Genomic DNA, 26,322 nt, shown 5'->3' with positions numbered 1-26,322 from the left:
AAAAAAAAAAAAAAAAGAAAGAAAGAAAGGAAGGAAGGAAGGAAGAAAGAAAGAAAGAAAGAAAGAAAGAGTTGTTTTCCAGCCTCACTAATTTTCTCCAGCAATGGTGAGCTTGGCAAGCCAGAGATTCTCAAAAGCACTTATGACCTTCCTACAATGCCTACCAGCAATGACGGGGGAGTGGGCATCCAGCAGGGAGGTCACAGGCGTTATCCTGGCAGTATTCCGTCCCATCCACCTGCCACAGCTGAAGTGAGCACAGGGGCCGAGCTGTTCAGCTGCCTGTACAGGCCTGACCAGGCTGATGGGCCCTTCCTTCAAAGGCTGGCCCAGTCCGTGCCACTTTATTGCCCAGCTAATGATGGTGATTACGCTGACAGGTGCTGCCTGCTGCCTGGCCGCACTCCTGCCTACTGAAGAGGGTGGTTTTGGAGCATCAGGTGGAGGTGCAGCCTCCAAAATCCATGAGGGCACTGGCCCAGCCAAACCTCTAGACCCTCAGGTGAGCTTGTGTCCAATTTCTTTGAGAAGGCCGGGCCAGCCCTGTCCTTATGTCCTGGTACCTCGGTCTACACCTGTCTCCCTCAGAGCATGTCTCGAGTAGGGGGGCTGTTGAGTTGAGAAGAGTGGGTAAGGTGTGTGAGCCCTGAAAAGCTTTTCCCCAGCCAGGGCTGGACTGAAGGTGCCTGCATAGAACCTCGATAGATAGCAATCACAGAGCATCCTCACACGCTTCTAGGGAACCATTGTGCCATTGCAGGGTGTGTGTTGAGGGGGGGAGCCTTGCCCCTTGCGGTGGGTCTGCTCCTAATTGGAGAACTGTCTCCTGGGGCCGGGGGTCCTAGTATGCGTGTGGGTGGGACTGGGATGCATAACTGTGTGATTTATCATGTGTGAGGAATGCCAGCCTGGGGGGGCCGGAGAGGAGGTAAGGCCATTCCTCACTCCCCTGGATGCCTGGCGTGTCCCATCAAGATCCCCTGTCCCCTGGGGACAGCCATGTTCCCCCCCCTTCCAGCATACTCGTCCCCCATTCTGGGAGAACTGAGCAATAACCCAGGCTAGGGGATCCAAGATGAAACACCTTCTGATTGTCTCTCTTCATAATGGCTCGTTGTCCTTGGAACCTGAGGCCAGCAGTATAGGCTTCTTGTTTTCTCTCTCTCTGGAGGCCAGAGGAACTGGATGGAACTCTTGAGTTCATTTAGATGAACTCAAGGTTTACATGTTACCATCTACACTGAGACTTAGGATAGACACAAAAATGAGCTTCCAGCTAAGAGAGGTGACATTGATCCCAGGTGAAGGGTTGGCTGTGGAAGCATCCTTCCTTTTCCCATCCCCGATCCTGCCACATGCTTGAAAACTCTGGAGTCTGTGGGGGTAGAGGAGGGACAAAGGTGGGGTAAGGAGGCAGAATCACTTGAAGTTGTCTGGTTCAGAAGGGTTCTGTGTCTAACCTGGATTCTTCTTGCTGTAAGGCTGTTACTTGGGGGTGAGGGTCCATCTTTCTGGGCATCTGGCATGGGTCAGTCTGCCTCCTCTGGTGTGGAGGGACTGGTTTTTCCAGCTGGAGGAAGGGTCGGTGAGGAATTGGCAGGGGCAGCGGGTTTTATGTAAATGCGCAGGGAGTGCTCTGGGAACGGGGAGGCAAATTTTCCCAAAGGCACGCAGGGACTGGCAGCTCCCAATTAGCCTGCTGGTGATGTCAGTGCCGCTTTCCTGGGTGGCTGCGCCCACTCCAAAGAGCCTGGCAGGGGTTTCTAACATTACCATCTCCTGTGGGTGGGAAGGGTCCAAGGGGGCCGCTATGCAGGACAGAGACCAGCCACCTCCCCCGTCCCCCAACCTGCGCCATACCATGAACCAGCTCCAGAGAGAGCACCTGGAAAGACTCAACCAGACTCTATGGAAAAAAAAAGACTTTAATGTGGCTAACATCTGAACCCTCCCCAATAATCTCCGAGAGGCTGGGGAGATCTCAGTGTGCTAGGCCTGTCCCAGAGGCTGTATACTCCGGGCAGGCTGTGCCCACGGTGCTCCAACCCTGAATTTTAATAAATACAGTGCAAAGGGATCTGGAGAGACAAAGAAGGGCATGCTGGGTTTACATGGATACACACAGACACACAGACGCAGACACACACACAACCTCCTTAGACATGCCCAGACATACCACCGTATACACACACACACACACACACACACACACACACGAAGGTTGTGATCCATGAACCTTTCTCTCCACCTTGGGCCCAGGACTTGGAGCTTTGGAGTGTCCCCCTTCTGGTTCAGAGGAGTAGAATAGGTTGGTTTTCCTGTATGTGGCCAGGCTATACCCTGCCCCCCATCAGGGAGTGGACATGGTAGAGTTGGGTGGTGTGAGAAGACACTGGCTTGTGTTTGAATAAGCCCAGGTAGGGAAGGTGTTCAGGCCAAAGATGGGGATACTCCAGCTGTTGATGGCTAGTGTGATGACCAGCACCCCAATGATGTTGAGCAGGAATCCTGCCCGTGCCTGGGGAAGGAAAGCCAGGATGACTAGGTAGCTGTAGAGCCCCAGCACCCAGCCTTCAGGTACCAGGTACGTTCAGGAATCTTCCCATTAGTAAAACTCTCCCTGGAAGTCCTTTGGTCTAACCTGCAGTACTACGAAATGCTCTATTTGTTTTATTGCAACTGCCAATAGGGAAAAGATGGGGGAAATCTTCATGGGTTTGGGGGACCCTGAGTTTTGTTTTCTCTAAGTGGGGGTGCTTGGGTCCCTGGCCCTTCTTCATACCTTCGCTCACTCCTTGTGAGCTGGGACTGCAGGTCTTAAAGAGGCTCCATTTCGGGGTCACATCCCAACCTCCTCTACTATACCTTCACTCATGCAGGGCCCAATCTCTGCTCGAGTGTCCCAGTGCCTTTCAGCTGCTCTGTGGTTCCATAGAGATGGAAAGACAGAGCAGGAAGAGGACCTGGGGCATTTGGGTCTTCCGGCCACTCACCATATCAGATACTTTGAGGCCTCCGAAAGAGAAGACAATGGCGTTGGGTGGGGTGGCCACAGGAAGCATGAAGGCCAGGGAGGCAGACATTGTACAGGGAAGCATGACATAGAGTGGGTGCAGGCAGATGGCCTGAGCCTAAAAAGGGACAAGGAGAGGAAGTTGTAACTCCCCCCCCATTCCTTTCTCAGGGGGTCGGGGGTGGAGGTAGGGATGAGGGGAAGCTCTGCTCCCCCGACATTCTCTGGTCATGAACCCATCACTGGTGCCAGAAAGCATCTGGGTGACCTGGGAAGGGCGCTGGACCTCTCCGGAGGGGGTGAGTGTACAGCCCTGCCCTGTGAGGTGTAGTGAGGGGAGGGGCCCATAAAACCCATCTCAAAGGGGCTGGGGAGGTGTCATCAAAGGCTTCGGGAATGCGCCTGTCGAGGAAGGGGCTGGGGACGCTCTGGGGAGCAATTTTACTCTGTCACCTCTGGAATGACCAGAACAGGGGCTGGGGTGGGGAGGTGGGTGAGGCACCAGGGAGGCAAACTGGGATTCTCTCAGAGTGATGTCACCCAGGGAAGGGGTGATTCAGGGGCCAGAAGACTTTGGGACCCAAGACCTGGAAAAAGGTGGGAACTCAGGGGTTCCCTCCAGGCTAGACAAGGAGGAGGTACAGCTAAGCTATTCTGTTTGGCCAGACAGAAGTCCTGAAGGGGGGAAGTAAGAAGATTGCCCGGAGGAGGTGTTTCTGCAGGCCCAGCTCACCATGGAGGCCAGGATGGGTAAGAAGAGAGTGGTGGTGGCCACATTGCTAGCGCACTCGGTGAAGGTGGCAACCATGAGACAGAGGATGAAGGCGGTGGCAGGAGGTGGCACATCCTGAAGTGGGGTCAGTTTGTCCCCCAGCCACACAGAGAGGCCTGATTTCTGTGGGTAGAGGGAGATGTGTATAAGAGGCAGGTTTGCCCCCCCCCCCAGTCCCCTGAGTCCTCTGCTCTGGAAGGATTCTGGAAGGACTCCGCTTTTACCCACACCTCTGTAGCCTCCAGAGTCAAAGGTGTTGAAGGCTGACAGAACCTGCTCTTGGAATGGCTCAGTGAGGAATGGAGCCTCAGACGAGAAACTAGGAATGTGGAGGCAGTGGGGGAAAGGGCTTCTTTGGGAAATCTGGGGCTTGATGGGAATAAAAACCCTTTCTTTTTGTTTACCACTGCCATCTTTACCATGCTTTCCCTTCCACGCCTTCCCTTTTGGCCCAGTGGGTTGGGGCCTAGGGGACCCTATTTCTGGCAGGGGGGGGGAAGTGAGGATAGGGGGTTGAGAGGCTAGGCAGAAGCTAACAAGGTGAGCAGCCAACAAGTGGGGGGAAAAAACCTCTCAAGTCTGGCGCTGTGAATGTCCAAATGCCAGGCCCTGCTGCTAGATGTGTTAAGGGTACTGGGAGCTCTCTGCATGTTGTCACACACCAACAAGAAGCTTGGTACAGTCTGTGGAGTCCCAGGAGTCCTCTGCCCTCACTGCTGACCTGTGGCAGCTACCTCCTGTCTATGCAATGGCTGAACAAAGCCAGAACATAAATGCCTAGGGCTGAAGATTCAGCGATTTTGATCTTCCTAGATGGAGGCTCTATAGAGAAAGCGGCCTTGGTCCACAGACCCTGGCTGGGTGTGGTTATGGCGTCCCCTGGTGGCTGAAGCAGGAATCAATGTCAGTTACTTGGGTAATGGGAAATTCTCTGACCTGGGTGAGGGGGCTTCAAAGGGCTGGCAAGAGGCCAAGGTGAGGCCAGGTTAATTGCAGACAGGGCCCACCTGCCAGAGTCTTGCCTTCTCTTTGGCTGAGAATCGAGCTGGGGGAGAGGTCTCTAGGCCTTTGTGTGTCTTCCTTCTCCCCTGAATGGAATTGCCAATTACAACCCTCTAGCTGCTGCAAAGGCTCTGCCTACCATGGGAATTCCTAAGTGGGGATCATCTCTCCCTTCTGTGGGAGAAGCAGGACCCCTCTTTTGGCTGTAGGGTTTCCCTCAGATAGATGGGGGGCTGGGGTATCTCACCTCACTGCCTTTGGCCAGGGCAAAACCACCACCGAGCAAGAACACTATATTCCACGGCATCTTCTCATGCACTGTCTTCCAGCTGAGGAGGGCAGGAGGGGCCTTCAACTTTCCTGGCTTGTCTACTCCCCAAGCAGAGAAGGATGGGTCACCAAGAGCCCACAGGCTTTCCTTCCCTCTTCCTTGGGGCCTCCCTCGGTGGATGGATCCCTATGGGAGCTTAATGCATGCAGGAAGGGTCCTTGGGTTCGATAACATCCCAGACTTTGTCCCCGAAGTACCTGTATCCTTGACAGGTCACCCTAGTCTCTCTGGGCTTTGTTGACTCCTGCCAAGTATGGTCAAGAGTGTGCCCAAAGGTAGTGGAATGTCTGTATATCCTCCCTGCCCCCAGCCAGGTGCTTACCTGGGTCCTGGGACAGCCCCGGGATTTTAGAAGGCACAATGAACATAAGCATACTGATAAAGATGGCCACTGTCCCATCGGATGCCATGCTGTGGGTGGGGCAGGGAAGACAGGCTTAGAGGCTCAGAGTCAGCAGAGCCATGGAGAAGAACCTCCTTCCCCAGACATGCCTCACAAATCCCTCCACCAAGTTATCTCTCCGTCTGCACTCAAGGCCCCAGCTTCCTTCTCTCTTTTCCCAGCACTGAGCCCTATGGAGCTCCTCATCTTTCCCACTAGCAACTTACCTTTCCCCTTTAGCATTGGCAAAAGCCAGGTTACCCCAGCCAGTGAAGAAGCCTGGCTCCCGAGTGAACCAGAGCACCACCAGGGTGACAAAGAGGACAGTGACAGCCTTTTCTGCAAAACTCATAGGGCCCAACAGCTTGTATTCGGTCTGGATGACTTGAGAGGCTGCTTGCTTTCGTTCCTCCTCCTGTTCCCCAAAGCCAAAGTTCTTCCGGAAGCTGCAGGCAGAGGGCAGAGGTAGCTCCTGAAGGGCTTGAACTAGACAGGGGCTTTAAGTAAAGGCTGAAGCCTATAGATGCCATCTTGGGGTGAAGCCCTGGCTCCTCGTAGTTCTCCAGAAGAATTAAAGAGAAAGGCTAGCCTCTAGTGGTTCTTGCCTGTAGCTGCTTAGGAAGCTGAGATCTGAGGATCAAGGTTTTCTGGGCAGAAAAATCCAATAGACTCTTAATGCCAATTAGGTACCAAAAAGCCAAAAGTGAAGGGAAGATATAGCTTAAGTGGTAGAGCACTAGCCCTGAGCAAAAAAGCTAAGGGACAGTACCTAGACCCTGAGTGCAAGCCCTCAGTATACTGGCACTCCAAGAGGGGTCATGGCTCTTGTTTAGCAGGCTGGCTTCTCCTGCTTGGTTCTGTCCCATCTGCTGCCCTGATGACTTCCATCCTCCAAGTTGTATTTCATGCTGCACCTTCTCTTGTCCAGGGTGAGGAGAACCTAGCGGCCCTGATCCCTGGCCTCCTCTAGTCTCTGACTCACAGTTCCCCTCCTCAGCACCCTTCCAGGAAACCCTTCCTTCCTTCCTGCCTGCCTCCAGGTACTCCATGACAGCTCAGTCCCACCCATGTTGTTCTCAGTGTCAGAGGAGGCTGTGGTCCACTTCCTTGTGTTGCTTACCTAACCCCTGTTGACATTTAACTTTTACTTGGACAAATCTCCCCTCCCCTCCTGGACTAAGAGTTCTTCAAGGGCAAAGATCAAGGGTCACACATCTTTGACACTCCTATGATGCCTAGCCCATGCTGATCTCCTCCACCACTACTTTGCTTTTTACCAGCCTCCAGCCTTAACCCAACCTCCTTGCATCTGCCCAAGGGATTTGTCCAAAGTACAGTTATAATGCTTAACAACTTGTCATGGCTCCCCTCTGTCTGGGAAGGCAGTGGGAATAATAGATTATGCCACAGTAACATGCACACTGCCACTCGGGGACCTGTATGCACAGCAGACATCACCAATCAAGCACAGACTGAATTTCAGCTAAGCTTTAGCAGAGTCTCCAGTAAACTTCAATACAGAGCTCCAAATAGTGACTGTAAAGTATTTCAGGGATGAAAGCAGAATTGAGCTCTACGTATTATATTTGGTTTCAAGAACAAGGTTCCAACTCTTTAGGTAGCACATGAGATGAGATCCTCTATGAAAATCCCCAGGACTGCCTTTTATGCTTCATATCTTCATAATGTTCCTTTTTACTCTTTGTGTTTCAGCCCTCCGGAACCAGAGTTCTCCCAACCTCATTGGACGCTTTCTTGCTTCTGTGCTTTCGGGGTTACTCTATCTATCTAAAATGTTTTTCTATGTGACGTCTTTCAGTCCTGCAAGAGTCAGTTCAAGCCAAGCACTGGTGGCTCCTGCCTGTAATCCTAGCTATTCAAGAGGCTGAGATCTGAGGCTCATGGTTTAAAACCAATCTGAGCAGGTCAAAATTCCTGAGTCTTATCTTCAATTAACCAACAAAAAGCTAAAAGTAGAGATATGGCTCAAGCAGTAGAGCACCAGCCTTGAACAAAAGAGCTAAAGCAAAGCACAAGGCCCTGAGTTCAAGCCTCAGCACTGGCACACAGACACATGACTTAGCTCAGACATTATCTCCTCCAGGAGGCTTCCGGAATCCCTTCTGTCCTGAGCCCGACATCCTCTGTACTCCTCTTTGCCCTGGCCCCCATTATATTATCATCTCTCAGTTGGCAAGCTACAAGGACAGGAACTTTACCTGACACCTAGCACAGGTGCCTAGCATAGGGCCAGGCAAGCTTCTAGGACTGACCATATTCAGTGTGCATTCCACTTAAGTGAGGCCCATGGTGCCGTATGGGAAGAGTCTTAACATGGCTAACAGTGGACACACATTTTAATCCTAGCACTGGCAAATCTAGTTAGGATCATTCTTTGAGACTCAATCTGCTGATTGGGGTAATGGTCTCCACCCATTCATGCCCTCGAATGGGAAGCCAAGCGCACAGAGAGGCCTCAGGAAGAAGCCTTCTCATGGACATGGTTGCCTTCCACATCTGGACTCAACCAGAAACTCCCAGTGGTCTGAGCAGGGGCCTGAGCCGCTCTTTTCCATTCCAGCACTTACTTGAAACCCAGGAAGAGAACCTGCAGCCACAGCCACGCCAGCAGCAGCAAGATGATCATGGTGGGAAAGGCAAAGCCAAACCAGGAGGCAAAGTTCACCACTTTGGGGTTTTCAGGGAAGAGCCTAAAGGAACATAGGCCGTTGTGTGATACGGCCTTGGCAATTGCCCAGCCTCCTTCACCTCCCAGTGAGGATGCAGACACCCCATCCCACCCGTCATGTTTCCCCGCCTCCACATCCTGTCACTCACGATTCCACCTGGCCTTGTAGCACCAGGTTGGGGGTGGTGCCAGTCAATGTGGCGATGCCCCCGATGCTGGCTGAGTAGCAGACACACAGGCTCATGCCCTGAGTGAAGCGGATCTGCTCCTCACTCTTCTGAGGCTTCTGCTCCAAGGGGGCAGGTATGACCTCGCCGTTATCTGGAAACAAGGGAGAGCTCAGGTAGGGACATGGGAACATGGCTGGACCCCAGATCTGAGTGGGCCTAGCATTTCCTGGAGCCTCAGGCTGGGAAGTATGTTCAGCCATCATAATCTGATCCAGTCTGTCTTGAAAGAGGGAAACGGAGCAACAGAGAAGAGAAGAGTATTATCTAAAGTAGGCAGCAAGGATGGAAGCTAGTTCAGGCAGCCTACCCAGGCTCCAACTCTATTCTCACTAGAGTGACCAAGCTTTTTGGATAGCCCAGGACTGGGGAGAGATTCCTAACACATAAGTTGTGATGTTTTGTTTTATATTATTTATGATGGAGATTGAACCCAGGGTTTTGAATCTACATCCCCAGCCCAAGGGTCTAGGCATTTTAAAATATGGAAAGCTAACATGTCTGTAATCCTAGCTACTCAAGAGGCTAGGATCTGAGGATCATGATTCCAAACCAGCCTGAATAGGACAGTCTGTGAGAATGTATCACCAATTAGTCAGCAAAAAGCCAGATGTGGGAGATTGCCAACTTTGAGCAACAAAACTAAGGGATGCTGCCCTGGCTCTGAGTTCAAGCTCCAAAATATGGGCACAAAAGAATTAAATTAAATTAAACAACAAAAACAAAACCAAGTCAGGCCCTGGTGGCTCACACCTATAATCCCTAGCTACTCAGGTGGCTCACACCTATAATCCTAGCTACTCAGGAGGCTGAGATCTAAGTATCCTGGTTTGAAGCCAACCGGGGCAGAAAATTCCTTGGGAGGCTTATCTCCAATAAAGTACTTAGAAAAAGCTGGGTATGGCACTGTGGTTCAAATCTTGGCACAAGCCTTGAGATAAAGAAGCTTAGGGACAGAGCTCAGGCTCTAAGTTCAAGCCCCAGGACCAGCAATGATGATCATGATGATGATGATGATAATGTAAAAAAAAATAACAAAAAATAAAGCCAGGGAAGTTCCAGGCAATCCAGAATGAGTAGATCTCCCACAATGCCTCTCATCACCATCTTTTCTCCCCAGAGACTCCAGAGTGGCTGCCATGGAGAAATGGACAGGTCTTCCCCAGGAATGGAGAGATTGGGGCAGAGTCTGCCTCCTCTCTTACCAAGTTTGGTGACCTCCTTCTGGGGACTTGACTCCTGGAGTTCGAAGGTGGGATTGTCACCGCCCTGCTCCATGTCATTCTTGGTGTTGTGCAGCTGCTCCAGGACCGCATGCGCAATGGGAACCATCATGGCTGTGGTGGCTGTGTTGCTGATCCACATGGACAGGAAGGCCGTGACCAACATGAAGCCCAGGATCAGCCTAGGGAATGGACGCATGGACACACTGTCGTTCTATAGTTTCCCTTCAGGGACCAGAGGTAGCCCCAAGTACCACATGACCCCAGGTCTCCGTGTGCCAGTTTGTGGGAACTCACAGGGCAGGCCGCACCCCGATGATGAGGAGCACCTGGAGGGCAATGCGTTTGTGCAGGTTCCAGTGCTCCACTGTGATGGCCACCAGCAGCCCCCCGATGAAAAGGATGTTGGTGTCCTTGAGGTACTCTATGCAGACCTGGGGGGCAGGAACAGGTCTCAGATACAGGAAAAGCCGCTGGGGTTTACCACACGCTTGTGTGTGCTTGTGTGTGTGTGTGTACACTTGGGCTTGAACTCAGGGCCTATTTATGGCTTTTGGGTAGTTAATTGGAGATAAGAATCCCATGGGCTTTCCTGCCCAAGTTGCCTTTGAGCATCAATCCTCAGATCTCAATCTCCTGAGTAACTAGGATTACAGGCTTTCAGCCACTGGTCCCCAGCAACGTGAAAGGCAATGTCTCTGGGTGGGTGTGAACCATATTTTCAGCTTTGTACTGAAAGATAGAGACAAGAGTGTCTCAGATTTGCCTACATGGGGCTGGGAAGTTGGCTTAGTGGTAAAGTGCTTGTCTCTCATGCATGAAGTCCTAGGTTCAATTCCTCAGCACCACATAAACAAAACAAAAACAAAAAATCAGATTTGCCTACATGGGCTGAATTCAAATGTTGATGCCCAGATCTCAGCCTCTTGCATAGATAGGACTAAGATTATAGATGTAAGCTGCCAGTGCTCAGCTCCCTGTTCTTTTGTATTGTTTTGTTTTGTCTGAGACTGGGACTCAAGCTCGGTATCTGATGTGTTTGCTCATTGGCAGGTGTGTCACCACGTGAGCCATGCCTCCAACCCCTGGCTCCCTCTGCTCTTGCTAAGCTCCCTCTTTCTTCCCTCAGGATGTATGGGAGGCATCTGAACTTCATTTCAGTCAGACAATTCCTGGCTCTTTCTAGAAACTAGAGCAATGTTTTCTTAAATGTGGTTCCTAAGCCTGTACCTGGAACTATCTAGAAATGAAATGTTTATCCGGGTATGGTAGTGACTATTTATAATCCCAGCACTCGGGAGGTTGAGGAAGAAGGAGGATCTCAAGTTTGAGAATAGCTTGAATCCCATAGTGAGACACTCTCTGAGAAAAATAAATAAAAAATGAATGAAATGCTGAAGTCTACCCAAGAGCTACTGAGTCAGAAACTCAAGGGTAAGACCTAGTAGCTACCTGTGTTTTTACCCAGCCCTCAAGGTGACTCTGGTGCTGACTCATAGAACTAGAAGTACCCAGTCTTCCCTCCATATCTGTGGGGTCTGTGTCTGTGTGCCCATCCATGGGATCTGCCTCCAAGGATACAAATAGGCATTAATGGAAAATACTGTGTGTGTGTGTGGGGGGGGGGATGCATCTGCAGTGAACATGTACAGACTCTCCCCATCTTTATCCTTACACAAAATGTAGCAATGATTTATGTTATATTAGGTATAAGTAATCTTAGAGATGATTTAAAGTGTAAGGAAATGTGCATAGGTTACATGAAAGCACTAGGCCATTTTATATATGGGAGGGGAGCAGCCTGGAAGGGGGATATCTTTGGACACCAAAGAATGACTTCATAACTCTTATTATAATTTTTTAATTAAAAAAATTGAACACTGGGTGCTAGTGGCTCCTGCCTGCCATCCTAGCTACTCAGGAAACTGAAACCTGAGGATTGAGGTTTGAAGCCAGCTCCACAAGGAGACTTTCTTTTTTTTTTTTTGTCAGTTGTGGGCTTGAACTCTGGGCCTGGACTCTGTCCCTGAGCTTTTTAGCTTAAGGCTAGCGCTTTACCACTAGAGCCACAGTGTCACTTCTGGTTTTCTGGTGGCTAATTGGAGATAAGAGTCTTTGTCTGGGATGGCTTTGATCCACAATCCTCAGATCTCAGCCTCCTGAGTAGCTAGGATTATAGGCGTGAGCCACTGGCACTGACTCCAAGTATATATATATATATACACATACACACACACACATATAATTTTTTTCTTTTCTTGGTACTAGGGGTTGAAACCAGGACATTATACTCATTAGGGAAGCACTTTGCCACTGAGCTACATCCCAGTCTGAGGAGACTTTCATATCTAATTACCCAGAAAACAAAACAAAACAAAAAAACTGGCAGTGGAACTGTGTTTTAAATAATAGAACACTAGCCTTGATTGTAAATGCTAAGGGACAGTGCCTAGACCTTGAGTTGAAGCCCCAGTTGGTACACACACACACACACACAGGGACAGGCTGGCCTTGAACTCACAAACCTCCTGCCTCAGCGCCTTGAGTCCAAGGTTATAGGTGTGAGCCGACATACCCCAGCTGTTTTATAAGCTGGCTACTAAGGGCCTTCTCTGGTGCCAGGCCTTCCCCCTCCATGGTAAGGTTAAGCACTGCCACCTTGAATGAACTCTCACATGGTCACATCTCTAGAGTGCTTGTCCCGTTTTCCTGCTGGACCTCTTGAAGCAAGGACCCCTCTTCCATGCACCCTGTCTATGATGAGGCTTCTGGGTCACCGGGGGCCCTCTGAAGACACCCAAACACCCCCTGGCGGGAGGTCCTGCTCCTGTGGATGGATGGGACTCACCTCAGAAGCTTCCATGATTCCCATGAGCGGGAACAGGATGATGGGGAGGAGGGCCGTGACTGCGAGGGGCAGAGCCTCTGTGCACCAGAAGAGGGCCATGAGGATGATGGCATAGGCGCAGTTGGCTTCCTATGGGTGGGAGAGAGAGAGAGAGAGGGAGGGCAGCAGTAGAGCTATTGGATGAAGCAGGCATGTTCCAGAGTCTTGTCCAGCCCCAAGAGAAAGCAGGGCATTTGTAACAGTCTATGTCATCCATCCCCAAGCCCAAGGTCCCATCTCAAAATGAAAAGATGAAGCAAAGCAAGACACTCACTACCTTGGCTTTGACCTTGGATCCCAGTCATTAGAACCCAGTCACTCACTCAAGCCCCACCCAACTCTAGGGTATTACAGGGAGAGAGCCCTGGGTGAGGGTCCTGAGATAAGGGCTTCCAAGGAGAAGCAAGTGGGACCTGGACAGTGTGAACTCCTGTCTGCCACCTGGCTTTTGTCACAGATTATACAAATATAAATTATAGCTGGATGCCAGTGGCTCATGCCTGTCATCTTAGCTTCCTAGGAGGCTGAGATCTGTCTTTGAGACTCTCATCTCCAATTTACCACCCAAAATGAGCTGTGCCTCAAGCAATAGAGGGCTAGACTTGAGTAGCAAAGCTCAAGGACAGCACCCAGGCCCTGGGTTCAAGTCCCAGGACCAGCACAGACACACAGATATGGACATACAGAAACATATACAGACACACACAATAAATCATTAGTATAACTATTGAATATGTTTTCTTTCTAGGAGGTGAGTTCCAGAAGGACAGAGACCATTCTGTGGTATGTGGATCCTTAGAGCCCAGAACCTGGCAGGTGTCAGAGAAAATCCTGCTTGAAGGAATGAATGCAATGGAAGTTTCTAGAAAGTTTTGGGAAGGTGGAGAATCACCTTTCCTGGTAATTCTGGCCCCGCCACTGTGCGACACAATTGCTAGAAATGCCTTTTACATGCGTAGACTGAGCAATTTCCCCCATCTGTACTTAGTGCTGGGAATTGTGGGGTAACCCTGAGGCACATTCTTTGAGATACTAGAAGCCCCCTTTTACCTCATGAGACTCTGAAGTCCAGAGAAGTCTGACCTTAAATCTAGAATGGAAAGCTAGACAGCTCCAGAAGTCAGGGGTGTGCTACCTTGCCCAGGCTTCTGCTAGGATTGGGGAATCATTAGCCCGAGGAGGCCTTTGAAGAGACACTGCTTACTGGATCACAGGAAGAGGCAGCAGGCAGGGATTAGCTGGGCCACGTGCTAGGGCCCCTCCCTCACACCTGTCCAATTGCTTGGTCCTTCCCTCTACCAGGTGTAGCTTGTAGGTTTCACCCCTTACCCCTTCACCTTTTAGTATCCTAAAGTTCAGCCCTTGGGAGAGGCAGAGGAAACTGCCATTCCTCAAGCAACTTTTAGGAGCCATTAAGGTGGGTGTGGTGGTCTCACTTTATGAAAGTGCCCCCAAGAATATGTGGCTTGCTGGAGGTCAGAGAACTAGGGAGTGGCAGAGACTAGATGGGCACTCAGGGAGGGTGGCTGGATTGCATAACTGCAAGGACTTCCTGAGAGCCTGGCCTGCCCATAGATAGAAGGGCGTCCCTGGATTGTACAGTGCACAGCACGCACACACACACACACACACACACACACACACACACACACACGCAAGCACGCCCCACAGAGCTCAGTTGGTTGGACAGAGAGCTTTCTTTGCCATTAAACTTTTGCTCCTTCTCAACCTGGACTTGAACTCATCCGCTCCAGGGTTGGGTCCCTCTTGACCCTTGTTCAGAAATCCAGCCCTTCTTCTCCCAGCTAGATTCTGCTGATGCTGGTGTTCCTTTGCCTACTTTCTTACCTGCAGGGACTGCATGTCCCGTTGCTTACCCACCCCTTGGGCTAAGGGCATACCAGACCCTCTGGACTCTGGCTTTCCCCACCTAGAACCCTCTGGCCAGACAGAGGAGGGGGGCTGTTTTAAATGATCACTGTGTTAATTCAAGAAGACTAAACTGAACCAAGTGACAGTGGCTCACACCTGTCATCCTAGCTATTCAGGAGGCTGAGATCTGAGGATCACGGTTTGAAAGTCGATGAAATGCTCATAAATAAATCACCAAAAAGCTGGAAGTGGAGCTGTGGTAGAGAGCTAGCCTTGAATGAAAAAAGCTCATGGACAATGCCCAGGCCCTAAGTTCAAGCCCCAGGACTAGCACAGAAGAAGAAAGAAAGAGGAGGAAGAAGAGGAGGAGGGGAAGAGGAAGAGGAGGAAGAAGAGGAGGAAGAAGAGGAGGAGGGGAAGAGGAGGAGGAGAAGGAGAAGGAGGAGGAGGAGGAGGAAGAAGAAGAACAGAAATGTCTTGAGACTACTCATTGCCAACCTCTGCTTTGCATTTCATCTATGCAAACAAATTAGGTTCCTAGCTCAAAGTCACATAAATAGTAAGTGGAGAAGCCAGGGACTTTGCCTTTTGGGTCCCAGCTTTTACCTTCCACCTTAAACTCAATCTCTCTCATTGAGGGTACCCTCAAGCCACAGGCTCCCAGTGACAGCGGTAGATGGGGAGGAAGAGCTCAGGGTCTGAATTTTCCAGGGCCTGTCACTTCCTGTTGCCTGGATCTGTCAAGACACTACACTTTTTTTTTTTTTTAATGCTGGTACTGGGGCTTGAACTCAGAGCCTAGGCACTGTCCCTGAGCTATTTTGCTCAAGGTTAGCACTCTACCACTTGAGCCACAGCTCAAGCTTGGAGATAAGAGAATCACAGATGTTCATGCCTGGACTGGCTTCAAACTGCCTTCCTCAGATCTCAGCCTTTTGAGTAGAGAGGATTACAGGAGTGAGCCACTGACACCTGGCTTTTTTTTCCTTCCTTCTTTCCTCTCTCCCTCCCTCCCTTCCTCTCTCCCTCTCTCTCTTTCTTTCTTTCCTTCTTTCTTCCTTCCTTCCTCCTTTCTTTCTTTCTTGTTATTGCTTTTTAAAAATTAATTTTATTTATTTTTTTTAATGTGGTACCAAGGAGTTGAACCCAGAGCCTCATTCAGGCTAGGCAAGCACTGTACCACTAAGCCACCTTCCCAACCCCCTTTTCCTTTCTTTCAAACACAGTTTTGCTATGTTGTCCCTACTGATCTGGAACTCCTAGGCTCAAGCCTCAGCTTCCTGAGAAGCCAGAACTACAGACACCTTACTATCATACAAGCTAAGATACCTCATTGTTGAGATTCCCCCACCATCTCCATCCAATGTCCATGCCCCTCTGAGCTCCCAGTGTGTTTTACCTGTAGCTCCAACTTCTTACCCATTTTACAACGATGGCTTCTTCTCATCCTTCTCCCCCTTTACAGCTATGCCCAGTCCTTTTCCATATATGTCTCTGGATCAAATTCCAAACCTGTCTCAAAGTTCACAGCTTCCTCCAACCCTGGGGGCTTCCATCTACCTCCTGGCAGTCTGTCAGGCTGTAGCATAACTTGCTGACTTGTTTTTCAATCACAACTTCTTTTCATTGCCTTTTCCTTTTTTTTTTTTTTAAGACATAAGTTTTGCTGTGTAGCCCAGGTTGACCTTAAACTCCCGAATCCTCCGTGAGTACCAGGATTACAAGCAAGCAGCACCACACTGGGCTGGATTATGAGTTTTGTTGTTTGTTTCTTTTGTTTTTACAGTGGGGATGGGGGGGGAGCAGTATTGGAAAATTCTGAGGATACATGAAATTGGTTGAGAAAACACCTTCATCTATTCACTAACTAAGGTTACTAACGTAGACTAGCAAATCATAGTACAGACTGTCCCTGTCTTGTAAGTGATTCAGGTTATGATTTTTCAACATTAATTACAGTGTTGTGAAGTTGATAAGCATTCAGTAGAAACTCATATACATATAGTAGAAACCATCTACTATGCTTACTGCCCACTGACCATTTTGGTCTTCATTTCCATTATTGTATTCAATAAATTTTATGAGATATTCGATGCCTTATTGTGAAGTAGGCTTTGCATTTGACAGTCTTCCACCAGTGGTTTTGTTTTGAACATGTTTAAGGAAGAGGAAGCAAAGCTATGATGTCTGGAAGGTTACATGCACGAAATAAATGCATTTTTAATTTAGGATGTGATGCATTATTGGGACATAACCTCATCCTAACTTGAAGCAGATATATCTATATTGTTACCAGTATTGTAAATGACTTATTACAAATTTATTTCCTTCCTTTCTCTCTCTCTTTCTCTCTATCTCTTTTTCTCTCTCTCTTTCATCCTTTCTTCCTTTCTTTCTTTTTGCCAATCCTGGGGCTTGAACTCAAGGCCCGGGTGCAGTTTCTAAGCCTCTTCTGGCTTTTTCTGAATAGTTTGTTGTAGATAAGAGTCTCACAGACTTTCCTGCCCAGGCTGGCTTTGAACCATGATCCTCAGATCTCAGCCTTCTGAATAGCTAGGATTACAGGTGTGAGCCACCAGCGCCTGGCTTTGTTACAGATTTCTTTTAAGCCAGGTCTTGCTATTGTTATCCAAGCTGGCTTCAGGTTCCTAAATGCAAAGAGATCCTCTCACCTTAGCATCTCAAGTAGCTGAGACTACGTGCTGATGTTACCACACCTAGTTCTATTCTGAACATTTGATTATGGTTATCAGATATTGGATACTTGCCAAGATCAGTTATTGCTGTTTTTTTCAGAGTACAGTTCAACATAACTGTTTACACTTATCAATTGTTTTGAAGTAGTTGTTATAGCACTGTTTGTTTTGTGTGTGTGTGTGTGTGTGTGTGTGCTAGGTAGGTACTCTACTACTTAAACTACACCCAATCCTTTTTGCTTTACTTATTTTTTTCAGATAGGGTCTTGTGCTTTTGTTCAGGCTGGCCTTGGACCTCGATCCTTTTACCTTTGCCTGCTACAGAACTGGGATTACAGGTATACACCACCACACCCAGCCCCTACTGCTTAATCTTTCTAACACAGTGATGTGGAAGCATATCTATTTCTGAATTGCTAGGCAGCTGCTCTTCCATGGAGCCACATCCCTAGCCCTTCTGAATTGTAATGTCTGGGGCTTTTTCCCCCTCCATATTGTGATGTTTATATTTCAAAACAATTGGCTTCCTCTGAAATTCTGCATGCCGTTTTGTGTATTTCAAAACAACATTTGAGAAGGACATTTGCTGAAGCTGAGAGGGTATGGGTTTGAAGTTGAAGAGCCTCAGTCAGGTGGTAGCCTCTTGGGCACAGCTTTGGGGATCTTCTCTCTTCCATCCCCCAGTATGTCTGATGACAAAGGCAGGATTCCTGGCTCTACAAATGATAATTTAAGGATCAGTTTTGACCTCCCAGGCCACCCTGGTGTTCCTCAGCTGTGTGGAACGTGGGTTGGTCAAGCTCAGCCAGCAGCTTCTGGCACAAGACTCAGCTGGCTTGCGTGCTGGCCGCTAGCAGCTGCCCAGACCACTACACTGGCCATACACAAGGCTGGGGCACCATTCGCTCATTGGAGTTATGCAAAGCAGAACTTGTACCAGCATGTGTAGTGGCCACTCTCAACTCAGAGTTTTCTCCTAGCTGCTATGGGTCTTCTGTCTGTCACAACTTCCTCCTGCCCCTGGCCAGCTCTGGCTGCCTCATACGGCTCCCTGCTCCCTTATCCAATTGTTTGTTGTTATGCTGTTGTCTTCCAGTTCTGGCTCTGGGGAGTGAACCTAGGAACTTGTGCATATAGTGAACAGGCTGTGTGTGCCACCAAGACTACCCTCCGCCACTCCCCGCCCCTGGGCCGTGCAACCCATTTCTTAATGCTCTGAGCAAGTACACTTGCTGGTTGTCTTCAGGTTTCCTAAATATGCCATCTTCCCTCCAGCCACAGGGCCTTTGCACATAATTCCTTCTCTCTGGCTTCTTTTTCCTGCCTGCAGAGCCTACTTGCTGTCTATGGATTGTTGAGAATTCAGCTCAAACATTCCTTTTTCAGTGGGGTCAGATCCCCATTTTTCACACTCTGAGTTCCCGTACCTCTTCCACAAAGCACTCAGTAAAGTCTGTATTTTGCAATCGTTTGATGGCCTAAATGATGAGTATCAATCTTTGTTGTAGTCTCTAGGAAGCAAAGGTCAAATGTGTTTTTGCTTTTCCCAGCAGGGAGCTTGGTTGCTGCTGCGGCTGCTGCTTATTTAGTGAGATATTGGAGTTTGAACTCAGGGACTTGCATTGCTCAGCTTGCTTTTGTGACTGGTGCTCTACCACTTGAACCATGCCTCCAGCCTAGTTTTTGGCTATTTTGGAGATGGACTCTCATGAGCTTTTTAGCCTAGGTTGGCTTTGAACTGCAATTCTCTGGATCTGACTTCTGAGTAGCCAGGATGCCTAGCAAGCGTGGCATTTTACTATACACCCAACACCCTGAATAAATGAGTGAAGGAATGTAGGCCCTGGGGAGACATACATGGAGGAGGCCCAGCTCTGCACTGGTGGGGGGCGGGGTCTCAGTGTCTGTGTGAGCTGAGATGTGGGGCCTGGGTGTGTAGGCTGCCCTTCATTTTCAAAGTGGGCACTGGACAGAAGAAATCAACTCTCAGAGGACTTCCAAACCTTAAGACTGACAAGTTGTATCTTTCACAATGGGAAAATGTCATCAGGAGCCAGAAAACTCAGGTGCCAATCAGTGCTGAAGGGTTACACCTGTAACGCTAGTGACTTAGGAGCTGAGATTTGTGGGTTGTGGTTTGAAGCAGCCTTGGCAAAAACAAACAAACAAAAAGCCAACCCAGAAATGAAACCGCAGCTCAAGTGATAAGAGCACCTGTCTTGGGCAAAAAAAAAAAAAAAAAACATGCTAAGAAATAGTACCTAGGCCTTGAGTTCAAGCCCTAGGACCAGCACACACCAAAAAAAAAGGAAGGAAGGAAGGAAAGAAAAAAGGAAGAAAGAAAGAAAGAGAAAGGAAGAAAGGAAGAAAGAAAGAAAGAAAGAAAGAAAGAAAGAAAGAAAGAAAGAAAGAAGGAAGGAAGGAAAGAAAGAAGGAAGAAAACTTGAGTGTCAGGGCTGAGAGATCCGAATGTGCCAGAATGGCTGCGAGCGTCATCTGTAAGCAGGCGGCGGGCAGCACTGGCAGAGCGGTGCACTCCAGGACTTCAGAAGGCAGAAATTCCAGAGGCAAAATGGAAATGAAGGTGCCAGAGGATCAGCACAGACTCTGGACCCTGAATAATTGGCAGGTCAAGGCCTGTAGGCGCCAGGGCCTTCAGTCAGCATGGGTACAGTACAGCTTGTGGCTGGCAGGCAACAGCAAACATGCCCACAGTCTCAGAGGTGGCGCAGCTCATTCCTCCTGGTGTTTGAAGGTTAACCCAGGGTGGGGACACAGAATGGCCTAGAGCAGGCCACTGCCACCACCCCATTGTCCCTGTCATGGAGGGATGCAACTGGCAGTGTGTTCCGAGGGCTCAGAAACAAAGTGGGATTCTAGGTGTCAGACTGCCAAGCACATACTGCAAAGGCAAAATCAGAAGAGTAGAAGCCTAGAGGAGAAGGGAACTTCCCTTAAGCTCCCTTCCATCAGTGAGGAGGTTCTGAGTGGGGGCTGAGGGGTGAGTAGGAGTTCAGTTGGTGGGCAAAAAGGGGTTGAGATGAGTAGGTAGAGAGGAAACACAATGAGGCAGAAAAGATCCAAGATGTCTTTCTGGAGCATTGTGCACTTGCAAAGAATCTTATCTGCCTCCCAGAAGGATCGAGAAATTTGTCCAGAAGACAGAAGGGAGAATGGGAGGCCTTTGAAGGGCTGACAGGGGATGGCGTGGTTATGGTGATAAGTTATTAAATGATTCCGCTGGGCTGAAGGTGAAGCTTCATGGTAGAGTGTATACCTGGCATGTGAGAGGTCCTGGGATCTATCCTTAGCATCAACCAGCCAACCAACAAACACTACCCACGGATGTTACCATGGGCTTAAAAATTATGTGTGCAGCCAGGTACCGGTGGCTCATGTCTGTATCCCTAGCTACTCAGGAGGCCAAGATCTGAGGATTATGGTCCAATGCCAGACCAGTCAGGAAAGTCTGAGACACTTACTTTCAATCAACTGCCAAAAAAAAAGTCAGAAGTGGAGGTGTGGCTCAAGTGGTAGAGTGCCAGCCTTGAGTGGAAAAGGTAAGAGAGAGTGAGGCGTTGACTTCAAGCTCCAGTACAGGTGCATGCACACACACATCAGACACATACACACAGAAACACAAGAAAGATGTGTAAGGGCTAGGAAAAATTTCCGATTTCAGAGTTTCTACCCTGTTTTTGGTAATGACCCTGTTGACAGCCTGATAACTCCCTACAACTCAATACAAAAAAAAAAAAAAAAGGCAAGCAAAAGTTTGAGGCCCTGAGTTCAAGCCATTAACCAGCACAAAAAAAAAGAAAAGAAAAGAGGTAAAGAAAGTAAAAAAAAGAAAAATACTGGGGAGATGATACACTTTCCAGGAATAATATTTAGATGTCCAAAACATAATGCCTTTGTGGACTGAATACACATGAATACACAAAGGAGACAATGGCCCAGTTCAGCAACCAGCTCAGGAGCCAAAGACAAAAGTTCTGCACAGTCCCCATAAACAGGATTTGTTCAGACCATCACTTCCCTCGAGTTGCTCCCAGCTCTCTTCTTCCACCTCCAATGTGAGACTGACCACAAAGTGCCAAATGTGAGCCAAGTGCCGGTGGCTCATGCCTATAATCCTAGCTACTCAGGAGGCTGAGATCTGATGATCACGGTTAAAACCAGCCAGGGCAGAAAAGTCCCCGTGAGGGGCTGAGAATGTGGCTCAGTGGTAGAGCGCTTGCCTTGCATACATGAGGCCCTGGGTTCGATTCCTCAGCACCACGTAAGCAAAAAGAAAAAAAGCCAGAAGTGGTGCTGTGGCTCAAGTGGTAGAACGCTAGCCTTGAGCTGAAGAGCTGAGGGACAGTACCCAGGCCCAGAGTTCAAGCCCCACAACCGGACCTCCCCCCCCCAAAAAAAAGAAAAGTCCCCGTGAGACTCTACCTCCAATTAACCATTCAAAAACCGGAAGTGGTGCTGTGGCTCGAGTGGTAGAGTGCTCGCCTTGAGCTGAAGGATGCAGGGACAGTGCCCAGGCCCTGGCTCCACAACTGACCCCCGAAAAAAAGAAAAAAAGAAAGAAAAAGGAAAAAGCCAAATATGCTCCCACAGCCACTCAGACATTGGCTATTTCTACTTGGCCCACCTACTCCAAGCCTAGGGCCTCCAATGGGGCACTCCTGAAGCCATCCATTTGTCCACTCAAAAGCCTTCTCAGCTCCTGTCTGCCTCTGAGACTCTGCTAATTACAGGCGATGGCAGCCAACTCTTCCTGTGGTTTTCTGACTCTCACTTGAGTGATCTCCATTTATTTCTACTTCTTATGGTAAATAACTATGTTATATCAAATTAATGCCATACCACTTGAGCAACCAGTCTACTTGGGGCCTTTTTGCTGGCTAATTGAAGGTAGGAGTCTCACAGTTTCGGGCCTGGACTGTCATTGAATGGTGAGCCTCAGATCTCAGCTTCCTGAATAGGGAGGATTACAGGAGTGAGACTAGGTCTGACTCTGTACCCAGGGTGGCCTTGAACTCCCGAGTTTAGTAATTCTTGCACCTTAGTTTCCTGAGTAGCTGGGCTGAGAACATGGATCTCTGAGTGTCAGAGAAAACAAAAGTGGGGGAAAGAGTCCTGACATCACATTTTGGGCCAGAGCCAGGCCTGCTGTGCCCACTAAAGAGCAATGGCAAAACAAGCTGTGAACGTACGCATTCTCATGCTCCCCTGCCAAGGCCATCCTGCCAGCTGCCCTGGGCCTTACTGCTGGATTGTACCCAGGAAACTGCTGCTGAAGATTCTACCTTACTTTCTCATTCCTTCCAGTCTCTAGGAGAAGCTGATAAGCAGATATGATTTATAATCCAGGAACAAAGTCCAAGTTAAGGGTAACTACCTCTCTATTCCAGGGATCCTCTTGGCCTTGAAGGCTGGCTCCCCTGAATCCCACTCCAGCTGACTCAGAGGTTAGGAAACCCATGTCCACCCCACCCCCACCCCCAAGGGCCATTCATGGATCACCGCTCATTTTTGGGTAGTGAGTAGATCCTAACTCCACAGGAGGTAGAGCACCTGCACCCCTCCCAGTGAGAACCACATAGTTACAGAGAAGTGAGGCCTTCAGAGAGCCCAAGGCCATCCTGTGCTCTTCAGGGACCTGGAATTCAGACAAAGCTGAGGGTGAAGTAAGCCTGCCTACACAACCTGAGAGTTGGGCACACTGTATCTGTTGGACTCACTTCGTCTCCAGCTGTCAGCTCCCAGAGATCAGAGGGCTTGGAGAAGCTGTCGTGTCACCCACTGAGCATACTCCAGGGGATTTGAAATGATACTTATCTGGCTCCAACATCAATATTTTATTCGCTGGACTCTGCTTTCTCCACTGAGAAGCCGGAAATCTCAAAAGATAGAGGGTCCAAACTCCTTGTACAGTCTTCAGTGAATCACCTGAGCTTTTTCTCTGCCTCTGGGCTTCAGGAATCGCTTGCTAAGAGATACCTGGCACATGAGGACCATGCGTACCATTTTAGCCATGCAGGTGAATTAGATTAAGAAACCCTGCTACCTTCTGTCTTACTAGAAACACCGTAGGAGTCCTAGCTACTCAGGAGGAGGCTGAGATCTGAGGATCGAAATTCAAAGGCAGCCCAGGCAATAGAAAGTATGTGAGGCTTATATTCTCCAACTAACCAGCAAAGAGCCAGAAATGGAGGTGTAGGTGCCAGCCTAGAGAGAAAAAGCCAAGCGCGATCATAAGGCCCTGAGTTCAAAGCCAAGTACCGGCACAAAATTAAAATAAATAAATACCGTAATGATTTTAACCAAACTCTATGTTGGTCAGCATTGTCCACAGGGACACTATTTTTTTTTAATGGTCTGACATTGACCAACTTCTCCCCTCATTTTTGAACTTGACGTTAAGTAATCTTGTCCTCATTTAGGCCCTTGAAGCAACCCTGGCTTTGTTTATCCTTCACATTGCCAAGCTCACCCCTGCTCTTGGCCCTTTGCACCTGCTGCATGTTCTGCCTGGACAGCTCTTCATCCAGAGCTGGGCCTGACCGGCTCTTTCCTGACCGTCAAGTCTGGGGGTAACTGTCCTCTCCTTGGAGGCCTGTCCTGCTGCATTACACCCATGGCTGAACAGCATATGCTTTTTTGTGTGTCTCCCCGTCTCTTCCTGCAGAAATACCAGCTTCCCAAATCTTCCCTTTAATATGACTAACTGGCACCTGCCATACTATACTGAGTGCCGGGTCTACCAGAAAGTGAAGGGATGACGGGCTGTAATGTTGCTGGCCTGAAAATGGTGCCTGTGGTTTCAGGATTGGGAAAGCAAGGAGACCCGCTATTGGTAGGGATGCTCAGAGGGGGCCAGCATGCAAGAGGCCAGTTGCTGTTGCTACCTTGTGCCTTGCTATTTCCAGCCCTGCACTTTTCCTTCAGGATTGCTGTCTGCTTATGTCTCTGACCGTTCAGTCTCCTTGATATTCAAGACTACCTGATTGAGATCTTCCCCTTGATGTCATTGGGAGAAAAAATGGTCCCTCCTCTGAGTACTGTAACTTTTTTTGTTATATCTGTGTGGCCTAGATACTTGGCTCCTCCTCAGGAGGAGTATTCAGGATCAGTATTCATCCCAAAGGCCCTGACCCAGAGTACACACTCCATGGATATCCAGGATGGAAGGAGGGATGGTGGAAAATAGCTGGACTGGAATGAAGGAGGGGGACTTAAGAGAGGGCTGGCCAACTTCCCTGGCCAGCCTCAAGCAGAGAAACACCAAGACCAGGCTCCAGTCTAGACATTTTTTTTTCCTAGATGGAACTGTAAGCAAATTACTTCATTACTCGGAGCCTCAGTTTATATGCCTGTGAAATGGAGACAGAAGTAGTAATTACATTGGAACACAGAGGCTTTTGTGAAAAATAAGTGAGCTAATGCTTTGAAGTGCTTGGCCTAACTCCAGACACATAAATATATTCAATAAATGTCAACCATTATTATGGACTCAGGTCTCAGCCTTGTCTGAGACATTCTTCCTTCCCATGTTGGGGTCCAGGGCCATGGCACTAAGTTGGGAATTGATTCCACAGAAGAGAGACATGGAATTTCAGGGTGGGGTCTGCTTAGGCTGAATTTCTTCCTTCTTTTTTTTTTTCTTTCTTCCTTTTTTCCCTACCAGGCCTGGGGTTCATACTTTGGGCATAGGTGCTGTCCCTGAGCTTCTTTTATTCAAGGCTAACATCCTACCACTTAAGCCACAACTCTACTTCTGGTTTTTTTTCTGTGCTGAATTTGATAAGAATCTTAATTTAATAAGATAAGAGTCTCATGGACTTTTCTGCCTGGGCTGGTTTTGAACTGCAATCCTTAGATCTCAGCCTCCTGAGTAACTAGGATTACAGCTGTAAGCCACCAGTGCCCGGCGCTTCATTCCTTTTTATATTTATTCAATAAAACATTTTCTGAGTGTCTACCCCAAGCCAGGGCCTGGGAGTCTGCATAGAGCAAGATAAATCCCATTCCCTCAAGGAGTCTGAGAATAAGTAAATAGTATTTATAAATAAATTTATCTAGAAATAAATAATTAAATATTATGCTTTCAGTTAGTGACTGCTCTACAAATAAAATAACAGGAGTATGTAAGAAAGTAACTGCAGTAGTCCGAGAAGTCTTTCTGAGGTGGATTAAGCTGAAAGCAGAGGAAGAACAAGAAGGCATGTAAAAGGGCAGTCCAGCAGGCCTGAGCAGCTGCAGTAGCAGCAAGAAGGCTGGAAAGGCTGCAGAAGAGAGTGGCCAGAGATAGGCTGTAGAGGGTGGGGTTCCGTGGTCAGTAGAGGCAAGGTCTCTTTGATTCCAATTTCAATAGGAAGGTAGTGTGTGGGAAGGTAGTGTGGGGTTAATAAACAGAGGAGTGACACAATCTTGGGATTTTTGTTTCTTTGTCAACTCAAGGCCTGCGTGCTGTCCCTGAGTTCTTTTTGCTCAAGGCTAGTGACCTGCCACTTTGAGTCACAGCTCCACTTCCAGTTTTCTGGTGGCTTATTGGAAATAAGAGTCTCATGCACTTTCCTGCCTGGGCTGGCTTTAGATCACAACCCTCAAATCTCTGCTTCCTGAGAAGCTAGAACTACAGGTATGAGCCACCAACACCTGGCATGCTCTTAAATTTTGGCACAATTATTCTGCCTGTTGGATGGAGAAGGGTCTGGAAAGAGGAGGGACAGGTGACAAATGGCAGGGTAGACAGTCTCCAGATGGGGAGTGGTTCAATTCAGCTGTCTTTGACTTATGATTGTTTGACTTAAGATTTCCTCCCTCCCTTTTGTTTTTCTTTCTTTCTTTCTTTCTTTCTTTCTTTCTTTCTTTCTTTCTTTCTTTCTTTCTTTCTTTCTTTCTTTCTCTTCTTCCTTTCCTCTCTCTTCTTCCCTCCCTTCCTCTCTCTTTCTTTTTGTTTCTTTTGTGCTGGTCCCGGGGCTTGACCTCAGGACCTGGGCACTGTCCCTTAGCGTCTTCACTCAAGGTTGGTGCTCTGCCACTTGAGCCATAACTCCACTTTTGGCTTTTTGCTGGTTAGTTGGAGATAAGAATTTCATAGACTTTCCTGACTTGGCTGGCTTTGAACAGTGATCTTCAGATCTCAGCCTCCTCAGTAGCTAGTATCCAGTCTTTTTATTTATTTTTTTGGGTCTGGTCGTGGGGACTGAACTCTGGGCCTGGGCGCTG

General features: G+C 48.7%; 1 protein-coding gene across 2 annotated transcripts in view; it reads right to left on the bottom strand.

The window, feature by feature from the left end:
- Nucleotides 1–1,905: 1,905 nt before the first annotated feature.
- The window catches only part of Slc13a2 (solute carrier family 13 (sodium-dependent dicarboxylate transporter), member 2), a 45,961-nt gene continuing 21,544 nt past the window's right edge, over nucleotides 1,906–26,322 (bottom strand). Inside the window, exons 1-12 of one of the 2 annotated variants that reach the window (XM_013016503.1) lie at nucleotides 23,041–23,141; nucleotides 12,488–12,616; nucleotides 9,937–10,073; nucleotides 9,622–9,821; nucleotides 8,339–8,510; nucleotides 8,089–8,211; nucleotides 5,728–5,946; nucleotides 5,441–5,529; nucleotides 5,035–5,156; nucleotides 3,747–3,908; nucleotides 2,994–3,131; nucleotides 1,906–2,518 (exon numbers count right to left, since the gene is read on the bottom strand). In XM_013016503.1, coding sequence (XP_012871957.1) covers nucleotides 2,351–2,518; nucleotides 2,994–3,131; nucleotides 3,747–3,908; nucleotides 5,035–5,156; nucleotides 5,441–5,529; nucleotides 5,728–5,946; nucleotides 8,089–8,211; nucleotides 8,339–8,510; nucleotides 9,622–9,821; nucleotides 9,937–10,073; nucleotides 12,488–12,616; nucleotides 23,041–23,127 — 1,746 coding nt within the window. In that variant the 5' untranslated portion in view covers nucleotides 23,128–23,141 and the 3' untranslated portion in view covers nucleotides 1,906–2,350. Of the gene's footprint in view, nucleotides 2,519–2,993; nucleotides 3,132–3,746; nucleotides 3,909–5,034; nucleotides 5,157–5,440; nucleotides 5,530–5,727; nucleotides 5,947–8,088; nucleotides 8,212–8,338; nucleotides 8,511–9,621; nucleotides 9,822–9,936; nucleotides 10,074–12,487; nucleotides 12,617–23,040; nucleotides 23,142–26,322 lie in introns of those variants that run through there. The other variant, XM_013016502.1, reaches the window with a different exon arrangement.

This window comes from Dipodomys ordii, unplaced genomic scaffold (genome assembly GCF_000151885.1).
Source record: "Dipodomys ordii isolate 6190 unplaced genomic scaffold, Dord_2.0 Scaffold31, whole genome shotgun sequence".
NCBI classification, from domain to species: Eukaryota; Metazoa; Chordata; class Mammalia; order Rodentia; family Heteromyidae; genus Dipodomys; species Dipodomys ordii.
This window is presented reverse-complemented; position numbering and strand designations above follow the sequence as displayed.